Source organism: Marmota marmota, unplaced genomic scaffold (genome assembly GCF_001458135.2).
Source record: "Marmota marmota marmota unplaced genomic scaffold, marMar, whole genome shotgun sequence".
Classification (NCBI taxonomy): domain Eukaryota; kingdom Metazoa; phylum Chordata; class Mammalia; order Rodentia; family Sciuridae; genus Marmota; species Marmota marmota.
In genome coordinates this window covers 25,909,222-25,927,473 of record NW_026000037.1, presented here as the reverse complement: position 1 = coordinate 25,927,473, position 18,252 = coordinate 25,909,222, and the positions used below count along the sequence as shown (strand labels likewise).

The 18,252-nt window shown below is 34.4% G+C and overlaps 1 protein-coding gene across 1 annotated transcript in view; it reads left to right on the top strand.

Annotated features, from left to right (window-relative positions):
* The window catches only part of Dars1 (aspartyl-tRNA synthetase 1), a 57,062-nt gene that overhangs the window by 33,616 nt on the left and 5,194 nt on the right, over nt 1–18,252 (top strand). Inside the window, 6 exon segments of the mRNA XM_048812221.1 lie at nt 5,806–5,977; nt 7,079–7,213; nt 9,775–9,922; nt 14,375–14,521; nt 16,230–16,272; nt 17,505–17,585. Of these exon segments, the coding sequence (XP_048668178.1) occupies nt 5,806–5,977; nt 7,079–7,213; nt 9,775–9,922; nt 14,375–14,521; nt 16,230–16,272; nt 17,505–17,585 (726 nt within the window).

The following is an 18,252-nucleotide window of genomic DNA, read 5'->3' as shown; positions in this document are numbered from 1 at the left end:
ACCCTTTGCTAGACCTCTTGAAACTGCCTAGAAATCTCAGGTTTTTGCATATTTGTCCCTGTTATTTGTTCACACAGTTGTGATTACTTTGTGCCTCTGGAATTTGGCCCAAAGATTTTATTATTTTTGTTTTGTTTTGTTTTAATTCATTGCCACCATTGAAGCAAAGGAATTTTGTCAGGTGCAGTGGCACCCATTGAAGCAAAGGAATTTTGTCAGGTGCAGTGGCACATGCACCTGTAGTCAGTTCAGTCACTTGTGAGGACAAAAACAGGAGACTCACTTGAGCACAGAAGTTTGGAATTAGTCTGGGTAGCATAGTGAGGTCCATCTCAAAAAGAATAGAAAGTCAGGCATGGTGGTGCAAACCTATAATCCCAACAATTTTGGAGACTGAGCAAAAAGATCACAAGTTTGAAGCCAGCCTTGACAATTTAGCAAGGCCCAATATCTCATCTCAAAATAAAAAATAAAAAGGACTGGGGATGTAATTCAGTGATAAAATGTCCCTGAGCTCTATCCCCAGTACCAAAAAGAAAAGAAAGAATAGAGGAGAGATAGTAGTTTTGTATTAAAATTTAAGTGGCTTTTCTTAAAAAGTTGGAGGAGAAACTGGCAATACTGGGTCCACATGAGCTTGCATACTATGGGGCATGCTTTGTCCTGTACCACTAAGGATCATTCTGTTATTTAATTCATGTTATTTGGTCCTCAGAAGCATTCATATTTATTTTTTTAATATTTTTTAAATTGTAGATAGACACAATACCTTTATTTAATTTTGTTTATTTGTATGTGGTGTTAAGGGTCAAACCCATTTCTTCACACATGCTAGGCAAGTGCTCTACCATTGAGCCATACCCCTAGCCCCAGCATTCTCATTTTTAACCTCTACTTTGACATCTAGGGAGGCATGTGCATTAATAACTTCAAATCTTTAAGCACCTTAGTTTACAAAAGCAGCTGTTTTATTCTTAACTTAGCAAAGGCAGGGGTCAGAAGACTGGGGTTGTAGCTCAGTGATAAAGTATTTGCCTAGCATGTGTGAGTCACTGGATTCAATCCTCAATACCATAAATAAATAAATACTAAATAAATAAATAAGTTGTGTCTATCTACAACGTAAAAAAAAAAAGTCAAGGGTTGGAGAAGCTGCAAGTCAAAGGCAAAATTAACATTCTCCAATAATATAAAACATTCCAGGATATATCTTCATGTTCATTCTACTGTAGCCTAATGTTTCTGTCAGATAATGGATTGTTTTCTCTAGAAACTTTCTAGGCAGGCAGTCTGAATAAAAAATATTTCGTCTCCTGGCCCCATACATATAAATAAAATACAAAATAGGGCTGGGGATGTGGCTCAGTGGCTGAGTGCCCCTAAGTTCCATCCCAAGAACCCCCAAAACGGGGAGGGGGTTTATTAGGTTGACTTACTTGACCAGAAGCTAGATAGTCCAACAATGGCTGGAAAACTGGGAGAACCAGTACCTGAACAGTCCAAGAGGCTGAAGCCCCAGAGCAAAAGGTATCAATGGTGCTACCCTAGTCAGACCTAACTAAGGCTTCTGAAAATTCCTTGGTGGATCACTGGCAGAGTCCACTTTGGAAGAGTGAAAAAGTGAAAATCCAATATCCTCAGAGATTGTAGCAGCAATCAAGAACCCATTCAATAAGAATAGAGCTTTCATGTGCTGTTGCTTCCTTGTTCTTCCAACTTTTATTCCATCCACACATAGGGAGGGTCTCCACTTGAGTTGGCTATTCCCACATGCCAATCATTCCTTGGCAAACCCAGAAGTCTCTTAATCATCGGCATCTCTTAATCCGATCAAGTTGACAGTTCAAATTGACCATTACAAATTAACCATACCTAGCCAATTGAAATAAGGTTTAATTATACTTTCAAATTACACAGTATACTTTACATTAACTTATGTGCCATAATATTTTAGTTGCATTTTATTTGAAATAGGTTTACACGAATGCTTTATTAAATATATACTTCTTTTGTTACTCTAATCTTACTGAAGATCATTGTTAATTTTAACCCTAAACCATAAATTTTTTATATAGATGGAAAAGGCAATTATAGTAATCAACATGTAATAAGGTAACAGTTTTTCTTTTTTTAATTATTTTTCTTTTTAAAATTTTTTCTTCATGCTGTTTAATTATATTCTACCCAGAACAACCTGATTTGGCTGAAAGGGGAGAAATTTCCTTTACCATTTCTTAGATTTTAAATTCTTTGAGTTGTCCTCTTATGATAATGATTTTTGAAGGAGGAACAAATATTGAAAGATGAACCAGTAGTGGATACAAAATGATTTGTATCTACTTTGATTTTATCCACTGAGCACGATTTCTCTAGCAGATTAACTGTACAATCCAGGCTTTTGGACAGTGTTTGCCTCTGGACAAATTGCCTTAGAGTGACATTCAAATCTCCTAATACTAAATTTTATTTTTTAGTTTGGGGGCAGGGAGTTTTGTTCGGTTTGGGATTTGTCTTTTCTTTTGGTACTAGGGACTAAACCCAGGGGCACTATACCATGAAGCTACATCCACAGCCCTTTTTATTTTTCATTTTGAGACAGGGAATTGCTAAGTTGCCCAGTCTCGTCTCAAACTTGTGATCCTCCTGCCTCAGTCTCCTGAGTACCTGGGATTGCAGATGTGTACCAACATACCCAGCTTCTTGGTAATAATTCCTGTTAATATGATAAGTAATTTAAAAAGTTCAGGATTTATTTTGGAATATTTTATTTTTCTTGGTTTTTTTCCCCACCCTCATTCTCAAATTAAACTATTAAAAATAGTAAATATTTTCCAGTATGTAAGGGCTAGTAGAAATTAGAACATAGTAGACAAATTAAAATCAGACATAGTGGCACATGCCTATAATCCAGCAACTCTAGAGACAAAGACAGGAGGATAACAAATTCAAGGACAGCCTGGTCAATTTAGCAAGACCCTGTCTCAAAAAATAAAAAGGGCTAGGGACGTGGCTCAGTGGTAGAGCTTTCCTGAATTTAGTCCCCAGTACCAAAAAAATAAAGAAAGAAACAAATTGGGACATTGGAATTATTATCTAAATAACTGTTCACTGTCTATTCTAAGTACCATCTTTCTGATGGTTAGCAAGTGTCTTGAAAAATCTAATGAGGAAAAACACTATATATATATATGAATGAGACATAATTCCAGTTTCCTGGATCTGTGTTCTGCACTAACATTCTTGTTTATGTAATCAGGATGTCAAGAATGGTAGCCCAGTGTGGTTTTTAAAAAAACATAATTAGTGCTTTGTACGGTGGAACACACCTATAATCCTAAATTTGAAACCAGCCTTAGCAATTTAGTAAGGGCCGTAAGCAACTTAATGAGGCCCTATCTCACAATAAAAAATAAAAAGGGGTGGGGATGTGGCTCAGTGGTAAGGAACTCCTAGGTTCAGTCCCCAGTATCAAAAAAAAAAAAAAGAATTTTAAATAAAACATAATTAGTGAAATTTCTATTAATACCATATAAGCTGTGGTGATCATATATAGGTTGTTAGATTTTTTTATGGTAATACATTATCTAATCTATTTTATTAAGAGTAATGACAAATGTCTTCTGGATGATATTTCTCACCCTCCTTACAAGCAGGTCACACACACAGTTGCAAATGAGTTATAAACGTAAAATGTCTGAAAAACAATAAATTCTTCATCAAAATTTTAAAACTCTTTACTGAAAGAATACATTCAGTTGGGTGCAGTGACACATGCCTGTAATCCCAGCCGCGCTGGAAACTGAGGCAGGAGGATCATGAGTGAGTTCAAAGCCAGCCTCAGCAAATTAGCAAGGTCCTAAGCAACTCAGTGAGACCCTGTCTTGACATAAAAATATTTTTAAAAGGGCTGCGGATGTGGCTCAGTGGTTAAGTGTCCCTGGTTTCAATCCCCAGTACCAAAAAAAAATACATTCAACTACTTTACCACTAAGAACAGGATTAAGTTTAAATCCCAAATCACAGAAAATGCCCAGATAAATTCAGATACATAAAGTTAAATAACACTGAAAATATACTATCAAATGTACTTCAAAGAGGCTGAAATAATTTAATACTTCAACTAGCATTGTAGTACCCAGTTTCCCTAGTCTTCAGCACTATATATTCATTCTTTTTTTTTTTTTTAAGTTGTAGTTGGACACAATACCTTTATTTCACTTATTTATTTTTATGTAGTGCTGAGGATCGAACCCAGGATCTCGCACGTGCGAAGCAAGCGCTCTACCGCTGAGCCACAACCCCAGCCCCTACATTCATTCTTTTTTGAGATATTCTACTCCTGGGAATTTGAAAAGCAAATCAATAATCAGAAACATATGTGAAATTAAATAATTAAGGATACCTACTTCAAAGTAGCCTATAATTTTGAAATGTTAAATAAGATTTAAATCTTCACACAGAACATGAAGACTGTAGGTTACTATATTTTTGAAAGCAAAAGATTTTGTAATTTGTTGTGATTGAATGAACCCTATTTCCCTAAACCACATAGTGTAAAAGAAAAGCCACAAGTCTTTCTCTAGTTTTTTTTTTTTTTTTTTTTTTAATATTTATTTATTTATTTTTTGGCGGACACAACATCTTTGTTTGTTTGTGGTGCTGAGGATCGAACCCGGGCCGCACGCGTGCCAGGCAAGCACGCTACCGCTTGAGCCACATCCCCAGCCCCTTTCTCTAGTTTAAGTGTAGACATCTTGCAAATGAATAAGTAAATAGTCCAAAAAATTATGAGTCTTTTATATGTTTTCAGTTGTTTTGTGGGAAATTATTGATTTGTACCTTTGACTTTGAATTATAGAATACTGTTACTTAAATATGTCCTGGTTTACATGAATTTTTTCACTCCACCTACAGAAAGTCGAGGTTATTAAGTAGCATTTTTTGTGGTGAAGGAAATGTAGATTGGCCATCTCATCATTAACAGCGTTTTCAAAGGGTGCTACTATCTACATTCAGAATGAATGCTGTATGCACTGATTCAAGAGTAAAGCCCTTTGACATGGGGTAAATAATTGAAATTCCTGAATACCATTTCAGCTTTCCACAGCTATCAATGTTTTAAGGTCAGGTGTTTTTTGCTAAATGTCTATCTAGTCACAGAATAACTTCTTGATGCCTTTTTCCCCTCCTTCTAATGTATTAGGCAAGACTTTCAGATAAGAAACCACTTCTTTTGACCAAATGATCAAAAGTTAGTATAGAACAGAGACAATTACTTCTAGAGCTTTCTGGCAACTATTAGATTTGGTTGAGGCTGAAAGTAAATTGGGGGACCAAAGAAACTGAGAAAGAAAGTAGGGGAAGGGAGAAAAAATACAAAAGGTGACTGGTGGACAGTGCTTTAGATGCCATTTGAGAAGTCAGTGTCATAGGATATCTACCCCTTTTATTTTTTCTTAATTTAATTGAAACAAACACATGATTGTCTGCAATTCAGGTATTATTGATAATAATTAAAAGTATATGGTTGCTTTATTCATTTATTATTCAGTGCTAAAATCTTCCCTTAGAGGATTTGTATGCTGCACAAACATCGGTAAGCTCACTTCATGGTTGCCTTTAGAAAAAAAAAAAATAGAATTTATAAGTAAGGTATTTCATTAGTTAAGAAATATTTTTCTTTTATGGAATTCTTACAAATTAAAACATCTGCTCATAGCATTTCTGTGATCATATATAGTCATTACATTCCAGCGTCCTTATCACCTTCTGTGTTGTTTCGTTTGTGTGCTTTTAGGTTTCTAGCAGTGCTGAGCACACATGGTGAATGAAATTGATTTTATTACATTTTTTATTGTCTTATAGACATCAACTAGTCAGGCAATCTTCCGTCTGCAGTCTGGCATCTGCCATCTTTTCCGAGAAACTTTAATTAACAAAGGTTTTGTGGAAATCCAGACTCCTAAAATTATTTCAGGTAAGCTTCAAAATATTTATATTAATTTTTACTTTAATACTGGAGAATCACAATTGTCCCTTAAGATTTATTATCAAGAAGCTTTTTTTCCCCAAAGCTCATGCTATATATTAGGAGACATTTATCACCACTATCAGTAATTTTACATCCCCTCATTCCATTTTTGTGATGATGGTTTTAAAATGAGACAGTAACACAAAAAGCACAATTCCTGTTTCTAAAATTAAACCAGGAGCTATGCATTGTTTAAGTATCTTTTGAAATTGGTATAATAATTTTGTTTTGTACAAACTGTATTGTAAAATCTCTGAATATCCATTAATGGGAAAATTACATTAATTTTTATTCTTTTTGTTTAATATTTATTTTTCGGTTTAGGTGGACACAATATCTTTATTTTACATTTATGTGGTGCTGAGGATTGAACCCAGGGCCTTGTATGTTCTAGGCGAGCAATCTACCACAGAGCCACAACCCCAGCCCTAATTCTTATTCTTACATGAAAACCTTGTCTTAATTATTTTGCCCTTTTGAGAATTGCTAAAAAAGAGTATTATGGGTGGTATTTAGTTAAAATTTTAAAATGAAGTTTTGATTTTTTTTATTGTTTTTTGGGCTTGCAGGGGGCACTTTACCATTGAGCTACATGCCCAATCATTTTATTTTTCCATTTGAGACAGGGTCTCACTTAGTTGCTGAAGTTAGCTTTGTACTTAGAATCCTCCTGCTTCAGCCACCCAATTTGCTGGAATTACCAGTGTATGTCAGTGCCTGGCCTTGCATTCTTGATAATTAGAAAATGGTTATCTTTTTCCTTTCTGTGTTTTGTTTTTACAGTTACAAAGGAGCTTTAATAGATTTGAAATTGGTACAGAAAAGAGGCATTTGTAGCCAAAGAACTCAATGTGGTTTACATATAAACTATGTAGAATCACATATATATAAGAATACTATATAGACTGTGATTTATCTGCAGCTCTTGATTTTCCAGTCTTTCTTTTTTGCATACATTGTTCAAATTTAAAGGATAAATTGTTTTTACTAAAGGATTACATTGATAAACTTATAACTTATTATAATATATAAATGTTTACATTTCAGCTGCCAGTGAAGGAGGAGCCAATGTATTTACTGTATCATATTTTAAAAATAATGCATACCTAGCTCAGTCTCCACAGCTGTATAAGCAAATGTGCATTTGTGCTGATTTTGAGAAGGTGTTCTGTATTGGACCAGGTAAGATTTTTGTCAGTTATGATTTTTTTTCCAAGTTCATTAATGATATAATAATTATAGTGTTAGAAACACATTTTGTGTGTGTGTTTGATGTACAGGCGCTTTTAAAAATTTAAATTCTTTTATCTGCTCACTATTAGACTTTGAGGTAGAAATCAGAATGTGTTTGAGTAGACATTTTAGGGGGGAAAGTAGACTATTTAGAATACATATATACTCACTAGTTCATTAAACATTTGAACATCATTCATGTCAATAGGATCATAAGCATTATATATTCTTACTAAAGAATGCTGAAGAAATTTTTATTATCAAGAATATTTCATTTTAAAGATGCATGCTTTGAAAATATTCAGTCTGAAATATACCTAAGTATATTAATTATTTTACCTACATGCAACTAAAGCAAACCATAATTCACGTTTGAACTATTCTTTCAAGCCCCCCCAGTACTAAAACCCAGATAGGTGCAATCTGTCAGATATTATAGTTTGTTGTCTTTAATAACCTCTTCTTTTATAAGTTTCCAGTGTTGTTCTTTTTATGCCAGATGGGTATGGTGGTACACGTCTATAATCGCAACAGTTTAGCAAGACGTTAAGCAACTTAGCAAGGACCCTGTCTCAATATTTTTAAAAATAAATAGAAGGGCTGGGCATACAGCTCAGTGGTAAAGTACCCCTGGGTTTGTCCCCAGTGCCCCTAAAAAACAAAAATTATTTTATTCCAGAGCCATTCTGTTTATTATTATTTATATGCTTAATTTTGGTGTTATGCTGAAGTCTGTTAGAAATTACTGAGAAATGTCTATATCTAATATCATTTTTAAAATACGTTTGCTATAAGTACAGGCATGTAATCATGGCATATTTTTATGAAGCTAATTATAAGAAAAACATCAGCTTTCCTTCATTCTTTTAAAACTTAACAAGTTATATATAGTTTTTGATAGCTTAATAAAAATTAGGTGCTTGATAATAGAGAAACTGGCAAGATCATTAAGTGTCTTTAATTTTCTGAATTTATTAACCAGTTATTTGTTTTAACACATGCTGCATATATAGTCTTTTTTTTTTTTTTTTTTTTTAAAGAGAGAGAATGAATGAGAATTTCAATATTTATTTTTCAGTTTTTGGCAGATACAACATCTTTGTATGTGGTGCTGAGGATCGAACCCGGGCAGCACGCATGCCAGGCGAGCGCGCTACCGCTTGAGCCACATCCCCAGCCCTGCATATATAGTCTTACGTTAGGTACTGTGTACATAAAAGAAGAATCAACCAGCATTTCTCAAATGTTAATGCATATGAATCACCTGGAGATGTTGTTAAAATGCAGATTCTAGTCAGTTAGATCTGGCATAAGGCCTGATATTCTGCAGTTCTTAAAGGCACATAGGTACTAGATGCTTGATGCTGCTGATTTGCAGTCATGCTCTGAATGACAAGAGAATAAACATTGTACCTGCTCCCAAGACTTAATAAGATGTTCATACAGAGCTGGGGATGTGGCTCAGTGGTAGAGCGCTTGCCTAGCACGCATGAGGCACTGGGTTCGATCCTTAGCACCACATACAAATAAAATAAAGGTAGTATGTTCACCCACAACTAAAAAGATATTTAAAAAAAAAAAAAAAAAGGATGTGCAGTCACGGGGAATAATCAAATGATTTTTAAAATGAATAATCAGACTGTGCTGAACAGTCAGCAGATTGGTGTTAATTGTGTACCAAGGAAAAACTAAGGGAAGAGGTTGGAATTTGCTAGTCACCATAAAAGAAAATTCACACCGAAATGGGCTTTAAGGACAAAGTAGGATATATAAACAACAGAAATGACATTTTAGAGGAAACAGGATAAGTAAAGAGCATGGAGAAAACAAAAGAATAGTTAATATTAAGAAGAAATGGGGGCTGGGGATAAAAAGAAGAAGAAATGGAATATACAAGGTAAGATTAAGTTGTGAAAGAATAAAGGTTTTAGACTTTTGTCATTTTATGTCTTATTACAGTAGTCCTTTGGGAACCATTGCAAAGTTCTGAGCAAGGATGTGTTTATAGGAATATTAATCTGGCAGTGATGTGAAAGAAGAGCTAAGCTAGACTTAGAAAGCCTGGGAAGGAAGAAAATGCAGTGAGGCTAGTGAGCACTGAACTGAAGTAATGACTAGAATATGTATAATGTTACCTCATTTGTACATGTTTCATTTTGCCTGAGTCATGTTTTAATAAAATTGAGAAGCACTTACTGTATTGGTCATAATTGAATCTGTTTGTTATTATTGAGAAGGCACCTTAGGATCTTACATTCCCTTGGGGTTCTCAATGAGCCTGATTTATTAATTCACATTTGGTATAGCTTTTACTATAGGACCGTAGGAGTTTTTAATGAACTTGGTATCCAAGAGAATGCTGAAACAGATGGTTTATCAAATTCCATTCCAGCCCTGTAGTGATATGAAAATAGTATAGCTTGAGCACTACTGAATGGAGTTTTATATTTAAATCCAATTTATCTAAAACTTAAAATACTATTTGCTGTTCAATACTTTTCTTAATTCAGTTTTCAGAGCTGAAGACTCCAATACCCACAGACATCTGACTGAATTTGTTGGTCTGGACATTGAAATGGCTTTTAGTTATCATTATCATGAAGTTTTAGAAGAAATTGCTGACACCTTGGTACAAATATTCAAAGGACTTCAAGAAAGGTAAAAAATATTTTATATCCATAACTGGCCTTAATTTCAAATCAACGTGGGTTCTTCTTTAAAAAATAATATCAATTCTTGGGCTAGGGATGTGGCTTAGTGGTAGAACACTTGCCTGGCATATATGAGACCCTGGGTTCAATCCTCAGCACTATGGAAATGATAATAATAATTCTTGAAAATATGTAGACTAAATTTCCCTTAATCTAATAAATATAGTTATATGCTACATGAAGATGGTTTAGTCAGCAAAGGACCACATATATCACAGTGGTCCCATAAGATTATATCACCTAATGACATCATAATCATCTTTGTATAAATACACTTTGAGATGTTCACAGTGACAGAAGCACAGGAAGTGGCCCTGTCCTTAAGGGATACATGACAGAAATTAGAAGAATGCACACTCAGTACCTATGGATCCAAGTCAGTTGGGACCTCAACTAGTTAACATCTTTTTAGTGGTGAAGTTTACCAGATTGTGAACAATTTGGCTGAATTTTTGTTTTTGTTTTTGTTTGATTTTTACTGACATCCTGAATGTCTGAAGAAATTAGAGTGTCTATTACTTTTAGAGCAGTTTATTATTTGAGAAGTTGAATGGAATAGCTTGACACTGAGCGTGGTGGTGCATGCCCATACTCCCAGTGACTAAGGGGGCTGAGCAGGAGAATCGCAAGTTCGTGAAATAAAAAATGAAAAGGACTGAGAGTACAGTTCAGTGTTAAAGCATTTCTGGGTTCACTCCCCACTACCACCCAAAAAAATTTGTATTGAGCTACATCTAGGTAGCCCAAGTTCAAATCCCACCTTTGCTACTTTTCTATGTAGGCCTTGTACATCTCTGTGCCTCAGTTTCCTCGGCTATTAGATCAAAATAATGTTACATCAGACCTTAAGGCGCAGTTGCACACGCCTGTCTTAATGTAAATTAAGCCTATATCAGGAATGGTTAATTCTTAAGTCACTTTAAATTTTGTGCTCAGTAAAGACTAGAAACTAGGGCTGAGGTTGTGGCTCAGTGGTACAGTGCTTGCCTAGCATGTGTGAGGCACAGGGTTCAATTCTCAGCACTGCATATAAATAAATAAAATAAAGGTCCATCAACACCTAAAAACTAAAAAAGAAAAAAATAAATAAAATTTTTTTTTTAAAAATTAGAAACTAGTAGACTGAAGGAAGTTTTTACCTGATTAGGTCTGGGTGAATTGGCATTTATAGAAAAATAGATGTGTTCTAGATGTTCTCAAAATTTAATTGTATAAAATGTCCACTTTAGGTATACATGCCAAACTGACAAATAAGATCATTGAAAGACCATTGAAATTTGTTTACTTGTGATGATGTTTAACATGGAGAAAACAAGAAAAGAAAATCAGAAACAAGTTGATCAAGAGAATCTCTTTTGGGGATTGGGAATATGATGATATTTAAAATGGAGAAAACAGGAAAAGAAAATCAGAACAAGTTGGTCAAGAGAATTTCTTTTGGGGATTTGGGAATATCTATCACTTGCCAGACCCTGCCCCAAAGAGAAAAGAAACCAAGAAAGTCTCTTTTTCCTTTCTTTATCCTGGTGACTATACTTCAATTATTAGGTAGGTAATAACAGACTTAATCTAGCATTTTAAAGCTGATGAAGGACCATATTTGAGATTTTTTTTTTAAGAACACTGATTTAGGGGCTGGGGATGTGGCTCAAGCGGTAGCGCGCTCGACTGGCATGCGTGCGGCCCGGGTTCGATCCTCAGCACCACATACAAACGAAGATGTTGTGTCTGCCAATAACTAAACAATAAATATTAAAAAAAAAAAAAAAAAACACTGATTTAACAGTTCGTTATATTTTATATGCTTCATTGATACTTTTTATTAAAGAGTTCAAAAATATGAATTTTACTTAAACATTGCAGGGATAATGAATAAATTCAAGAATGCAGAAATTAATCATTGATCTTATATTAAAATACTGTAGCATATGCACTAGTATTTTCTAGGCAGTCTCTGCATTGCTTTGTGAAGTTAGTATGTTTAACTTTTGTCCTCTGAAATATTTTGATACTGTTTATTTAAGCAACTTCAATTCAGATAGCCATGGAACAACTAATAATATTGTCTTATAAAATAATAGCCTTTGAAACCCTGATGCAGGGATGCAGTTTTTCTCATTTCTTTTCACATATATAATTCAAGAAAGTTTCTGAAATCTATTTTAGATAGTTATAGCATCTCCATTTAATATTAGTGAAATTTTTACTTTGATTCTAAATAACAGAGCAAGCATGAATCAGGCCCTTTGGATTAATCCAATCTCCACTTATTACACACTGAGACGCCATTATTACTGAACTTATTCAGTACTCTTAAGGTGGCAATTTGAAAATAAGTCTTCTTTATGTATTCTATGACTCATGTAGAAATTTTAAGATTCTGTGTCACTTGTAAATTGGGTTATTGGGCTTATATCTTGTTCCTTTCAGATTAGTTTTTACCTAATAGAGGAATAATATACAAATGAATTTTTAAGCATTGATAGTCATATTTTTGTACTACCATTGTTAGACATGAGTGAGGATTACTATTCAAAGCAAGCTACTCGTGGTGGCTCATGCCTGTAATCCCAGCAGCTCTGGAGGCTGAGGCAGAGGAGGATCCTGAGTTCAAAGCAAGTCTCAGCAACAGCAAGGCACTAAGCAACTAATTGAGACCCTATCTCTAAATAAAATACAAAATAGGGCTGAGGACGTGGCTTGGTGGTTATGTGCCCCTGCGTTAATCCTGGTACCAAAAAGAAATTATTAGGGTCTTCCTAATCCTTCTTCTGTTAAGATTTGAATAAATCTGTCATCAAATTTTTTTGTTCCTATGAGAGTCTCTAAGACAATAAAAAGAAAGTGTTTTAAACCGAGCGCAGTCGGGCATGCCTATAATCCCAACAGCTGAGACAGGAGGATCGAGAGTTCAAAGCCAGCCTCGGCAAAAATGAAGCACTAAACAACTCAGTGAGACCCTGACTCTAAATAAAATACAAAATAGGGCTGGGGATGTGGCTTAGTGGGTGAGTGCCCCTGAGTTCAATCCCTGGTACCCGCCAAGAAAGGAAGTGTTTTTTAAGGTACAAATGCTATATAAAGAATACTAGAATAAATAGGCTAAGCAAAGTAAGCCAATCCCAAAAAACCAAGGCCAAATATTCTCTCTGATAAGTGGATGCTGATCCATAATGGAAGGGGGCATAGGGAGAATGGAGAAACTTTGGGCAAAGGGGAGGGGAGGGTGCAAGTCTATTAATTAAGAAAGTTTTCAAAATAAATACTAAAGTATGGCTACTAGCCTAATGAACAACCCTGTACTCATCACCTGATTTCAACTGTTGTCAACCCATGACCAATTTTATTTTACCTATTTCCTTTACCCCATATTTTATTTTCAAGCAAAACAAATTCCCACTTATCATTTCATCGATAAATACTTTAGCAAAAGTTTGTTTGTTTGTTTGTATTTTGGTATTGAAGGTTAAACCCTGGGGCACATTACCACTGAGCGATATCCCCAACTGTTTTAATTGTTCAATTTGAGACAGGTCTTGCTAAATTGCTGAGACCAATCTCCAACTGCAGTCTTCCTGCCTCAGCCTCCTGAGTTGCTGGGATTACAGGCAAGCACCATCACACCTGGCTTGCTTTTTTAATCTTTTTTTGAACCAGGAATTGAACTCAGGGTATTCTACCACTGAACATCACATCCCCATCCCTGTTTTGTATTTTATTTAGAGACAGAGTCTCACTGAGTTAGTTGGTTAGCACCTCACTGTTGCTGAGGTTGGCTTTGAACTCATGATCATCCCGATCCTCCTGCCTCAGCCTCCTGAGCTGCTAGGATTACAGGTGTGCGCTACTGTGCCTGGCACTTTTTAAATCTTAATGAAATATCATCTTGCACATCAGAAATTCAGTTTAGTTAACATTTGTCTTGGGCCTATGGTATATAGGGTAGGCATATACTATGGGAATTATCAAAATAGAAAAGAAATTAGCACTGTCCTAAATGAATTTTCAATATTATAATGGGAATTGTGGCAGGGTATAGGTAGGACAAGTATTCATTAATTTGGTCTTCCTTGAAGATAAAGGTCTTGTTAAAGGGTTTAAAAGTCAGTTTTTTAAATGCTTCATAAAATAGATTTTTTATGTTCTAACAATACTTAATATTATTGAGTCACAAAAAAAAATTTGAATCCTTTAATGCTTCTCTGCTTACAAAAATATGAGACCAAGAAATGTTACTAAGTATTTTAAGTATTAATTTTATTCTTTAATAATTTGATAATGATTTTCCTGGTGTGTATACTGATTCAGATAATGATTTTTTTTTATATTGCCACAGTGACCTCTTGTGGGGGAAACATTTATCTCACAAACTTTATTAACTAAATCATTGTACATATAGGTTTCAGACTGAAATTCAAACCGTGAATAAACAGTTCCCTTGTGAACCCTTCAAATTTTTGGAACCAACTTTAAGACTAGAGTATTGTGAAGCTTTGGCTATGCTTAGAGAAGCTGGAGTTGAAATGGGAGATGAAGAAGATCTGAGGTTTGTTTTTATGAATTTTTAAAAACCTTTAATAATTAGTTTTAATATATAAGAGAATGAACATATTAACAAATTATTTTTCTCACCTGATAAATTTTATTAACTTTGGTATTATAGTATGATACTATTTTATGAATGTATGATCTGAAATAAAATATTATGTTTAAACTATAATATAGAAAGCGTAAGCTTCTAAAATTTTGTTCATAAACATCATTTCCTCCCACTCATATTTATATCCCTTTCAAGAGATAGGGAGTTTTGCTTTTGATCTTATCACCTAATATGTTAGTTTTCTTTCCCAATCTACCCTCATACAAAATCAGGGCATAAAAATGTTAACATCTCCCAAAGTTATAGAAATTATTACTTTTATCTGGGCTTGGTGGTGCACATCCGTAATCCCAGCTGCTCAAGAGAATGAGACAGGAGAATTGCAATTTGAAGCCAGCCTGGGCAATTTAGTAATCCCCTGTCTCAAAGTCAAAAATAAAATAGGCAGAGATGTAGCTCATCTCTGTGGTAGAGAACTCCTGGATCAATACCTAGTACTGGAATGGGGGAGGGAGATACTGTTTTTTATTTGATTGCATGATATTATGTAATCTAAATCCAGATCATACAACTTGTAATTTAGAAACAAATTATGTAGTTTAGTAAAAATTAAAAATTACTACCAGCTTATCACAACCAATATCATATGTGGGAGGGAAAGGATACTATTGGCATTTTTTATGTTTTTTTTTTTAAGTAAATTGTACTTAAAACCCATTATTTATTTTTGTTCCTTTACAAGAAATATGTATTTAATTATAGACAATGTATTTGTATATTATGTGTGTATCTATAATTATTATATGTATTTTGTGTGTGTGTGTGTGTGTGTGTGTTTTTGGGCATCCCCTATACTGCTCGATGACATTTAAAGGCAAGCCATATAAGTTTTATAATTATTGTAAATTGGCAATATTAAGGATTTTGGAAATTGCCCTTAAATTAGACACTAAAGAAACTGCTTCCTGACTTTAGAAATTTAATGTATCTGCGTAGATACTATTACATTTTAAATACTTTTAAATATTGAGTTTTATTTTACAGACCTTTGATAAAGAATACCAAAAAGTGGAGACACGGGTCCTCAACATGTCTGAGATCCTGGGTTCAATTTCCCACCACCAGGGGGGAAAAAGGCAGAGGGGACCAATTAAGGGCAAGATTAGTTTACATTGGTCTAGTGATGTTTTATTATATGTAATTGTAGAAAATTATTCCATGGTGCTTCTTAATTAATTAATTTCTAAATTCTCTTTGGTCCTAATTATTAGAGCAGCACCTATAAATGCTAAGTTTCATTCATAAATGGTTTTCTGTAGTACTTGCCTTTTGAAAAGCATCATGATAAACAATTGTTTTGGCCATATTTTTTGTCCTTTAAGGACTTACAGGAAGGAGTGCCACATTAATTTTAAATTGAACCAAAGGATGCTGAACCACTGAGCCACATCCCCAGCCTATTTTATTTTTAATTTTGAGAGAGGCTTTTGCTGAGTTGCTTAGGGCCTCTCTGGCGTTGAACTTGATCTCCTCCTACCTCTGCCTCTGGAGCCACTGCGTTTAAAGACGTGTGCACTCCTATGTCTGGCTAGTTTAAAATCTTTTTAAGTTGCTGATTAATCTTCAAACACCTGACTTCATCTTTCATTTTCAGTACACCAAATGAAAAACTATTGGGTCGTTTGGTAAAGGAAAAGGTAAGACCTCTTATGCATGCTGCACTTTTTTTCTATGTCTGAAATATCTTTGTACAAGAGGATAGTTGCAGAAGGTTCTAAAACTCTTCTACAGTGGTAACCTTCCAGAATAAATAAAAGGGGAATGGTGCTTTTTTAAAAAATTCTTTTAAGTCATTGTTAGATTAGTTAGAAAGGACTTCAAAATTATTTGCATTTGTTTTTTTAAATTCTTCCTGAATATCCCTACTCTCTTACGAGACTTGAAGATAAATAAGCTTTTTTCTGCTACTTTACTATCTCATCTTCTAAAACTAAAAGCACCAAATGGAATAAAAGTTAAAACTTACTATGGTCTTTCTAAAAGAATTAAGACAATGATTTAATGAAATGAAACAGTCCTTGAGCTCCTCTTGATAATAGCACTTAACATGGTTAATCTGACTAAAGAACTCAGATATTTCTGAAACCGTACAATATTGAATTTATACCTTTAAAATGCTTTTTCAGCAGGGCAAATTCTTCTAGCTTATTAACTCTGTTGACATTTTCTCTATTCTTCAGTTTTAGCAAAAATGTTTAAAGTCAAAAATAGTTGATTTTTAATGGGTTCCTTTAAAATTAAATCTAAGTCACATAGTTAATATTCTAACAAAAATGTCATAATTTTATGTTAATAATTATTTATTCCTTTCTATTGTAGTTTTCATGTGAAGAAAACTACTAAATTTTACTTAAATATCTTTTAAAAATTGAGAAGGTAACCAAAGTTTATAAAGAAAGATTAATACTGTAAGAGATGTCAGTTTTTTCCCAAAATAATCCATAGATTTAACTTGCTTTCTGTAAAAACCTAACAATTGATATAATGTGTCTGAAATGTTGAGATGAGCTAGAATAACAAAGGGAAAGTACTGAAAATCAAAGATGTTTATCCAAATATACTTTATGATTGGGGAGCAATTAGAGATTACATGTTCAAAAAAGCAATAAATTGGACTTTGATTCAAATTTTGAACCATGGCTCAAATTTTGGCTGGTAAATAGCTTCCAAAGATTAGGTACTGCAATTATTTATAACACATGACAAAATGCTGTAGGATGTAAATGTTACTTCAAAAAAGCAGGATATTTATAATTATAATGTAAATATAGTAATTTTGAAGAGCAAAAATATACATGTTTAAAAATATTAATTTAACAAAAAAGTTTATTTTAAAAACGTATTTTAATTGCCTTTACTCTTTTTATAGTATGATACAGATTTTTATATTCTTGATAAATATCCATTGGCTGTAAGACCTTTCTATACCATGCCTGACCCAAGAAATCCTGTAAGTAATTTAGTTTTAAATGGCCTGTTTGGGAGAAGAAAATAACTTTATTATCACCATGTCAAATTGCTGGTCACAGTGGCCCACGCCTGTTCTTCCAGCAGCTCAGGAGGCTGAGGCATGAGGATTGTGAGTTGAAAGCCAGCCTCAGCAACTTATCAAGGCCCTAAGCAACTCAGTGAGACCCTGTCTCTAAATAAAATACAAAAAATGGTTGGGGATGTGGCTCGGTAGTTGAGTGCCCCTGAGTTCAAACCCCAGTACTCCACTCCCTAAAAAATTTTGCCTCTAATTTTTCCAAAGTAGTTTATCCATGACAAGCTACTTCTCTGAATTTGTTTTCCCATCTATAAACTGGAGAAATAATACTTACCTCATGGATTATTTCTGGGCCAATGGAATAATGAGATAGAGAAACAGGCTCCAGTCATGTAGAGAAGGCCAGAGAAGTAGGGACTGTCATTGACACCAAAATTGCATTGTTGACATTTTAAAACCTGGGAATGTAGATGTTGGAGGGATGCAGGATAAAGATGGTGGGGAAGACGTAACGTGAAGGGGAGTTTGAGTAGGAAACGAGGACAGGAGGAGCAAGGCCAGCTTCAGTCCAGCCAGCTCAGCTCTAGCTGTGGTCATCCCTCAGTAGACCCAGGGGACAGCCTTGCAT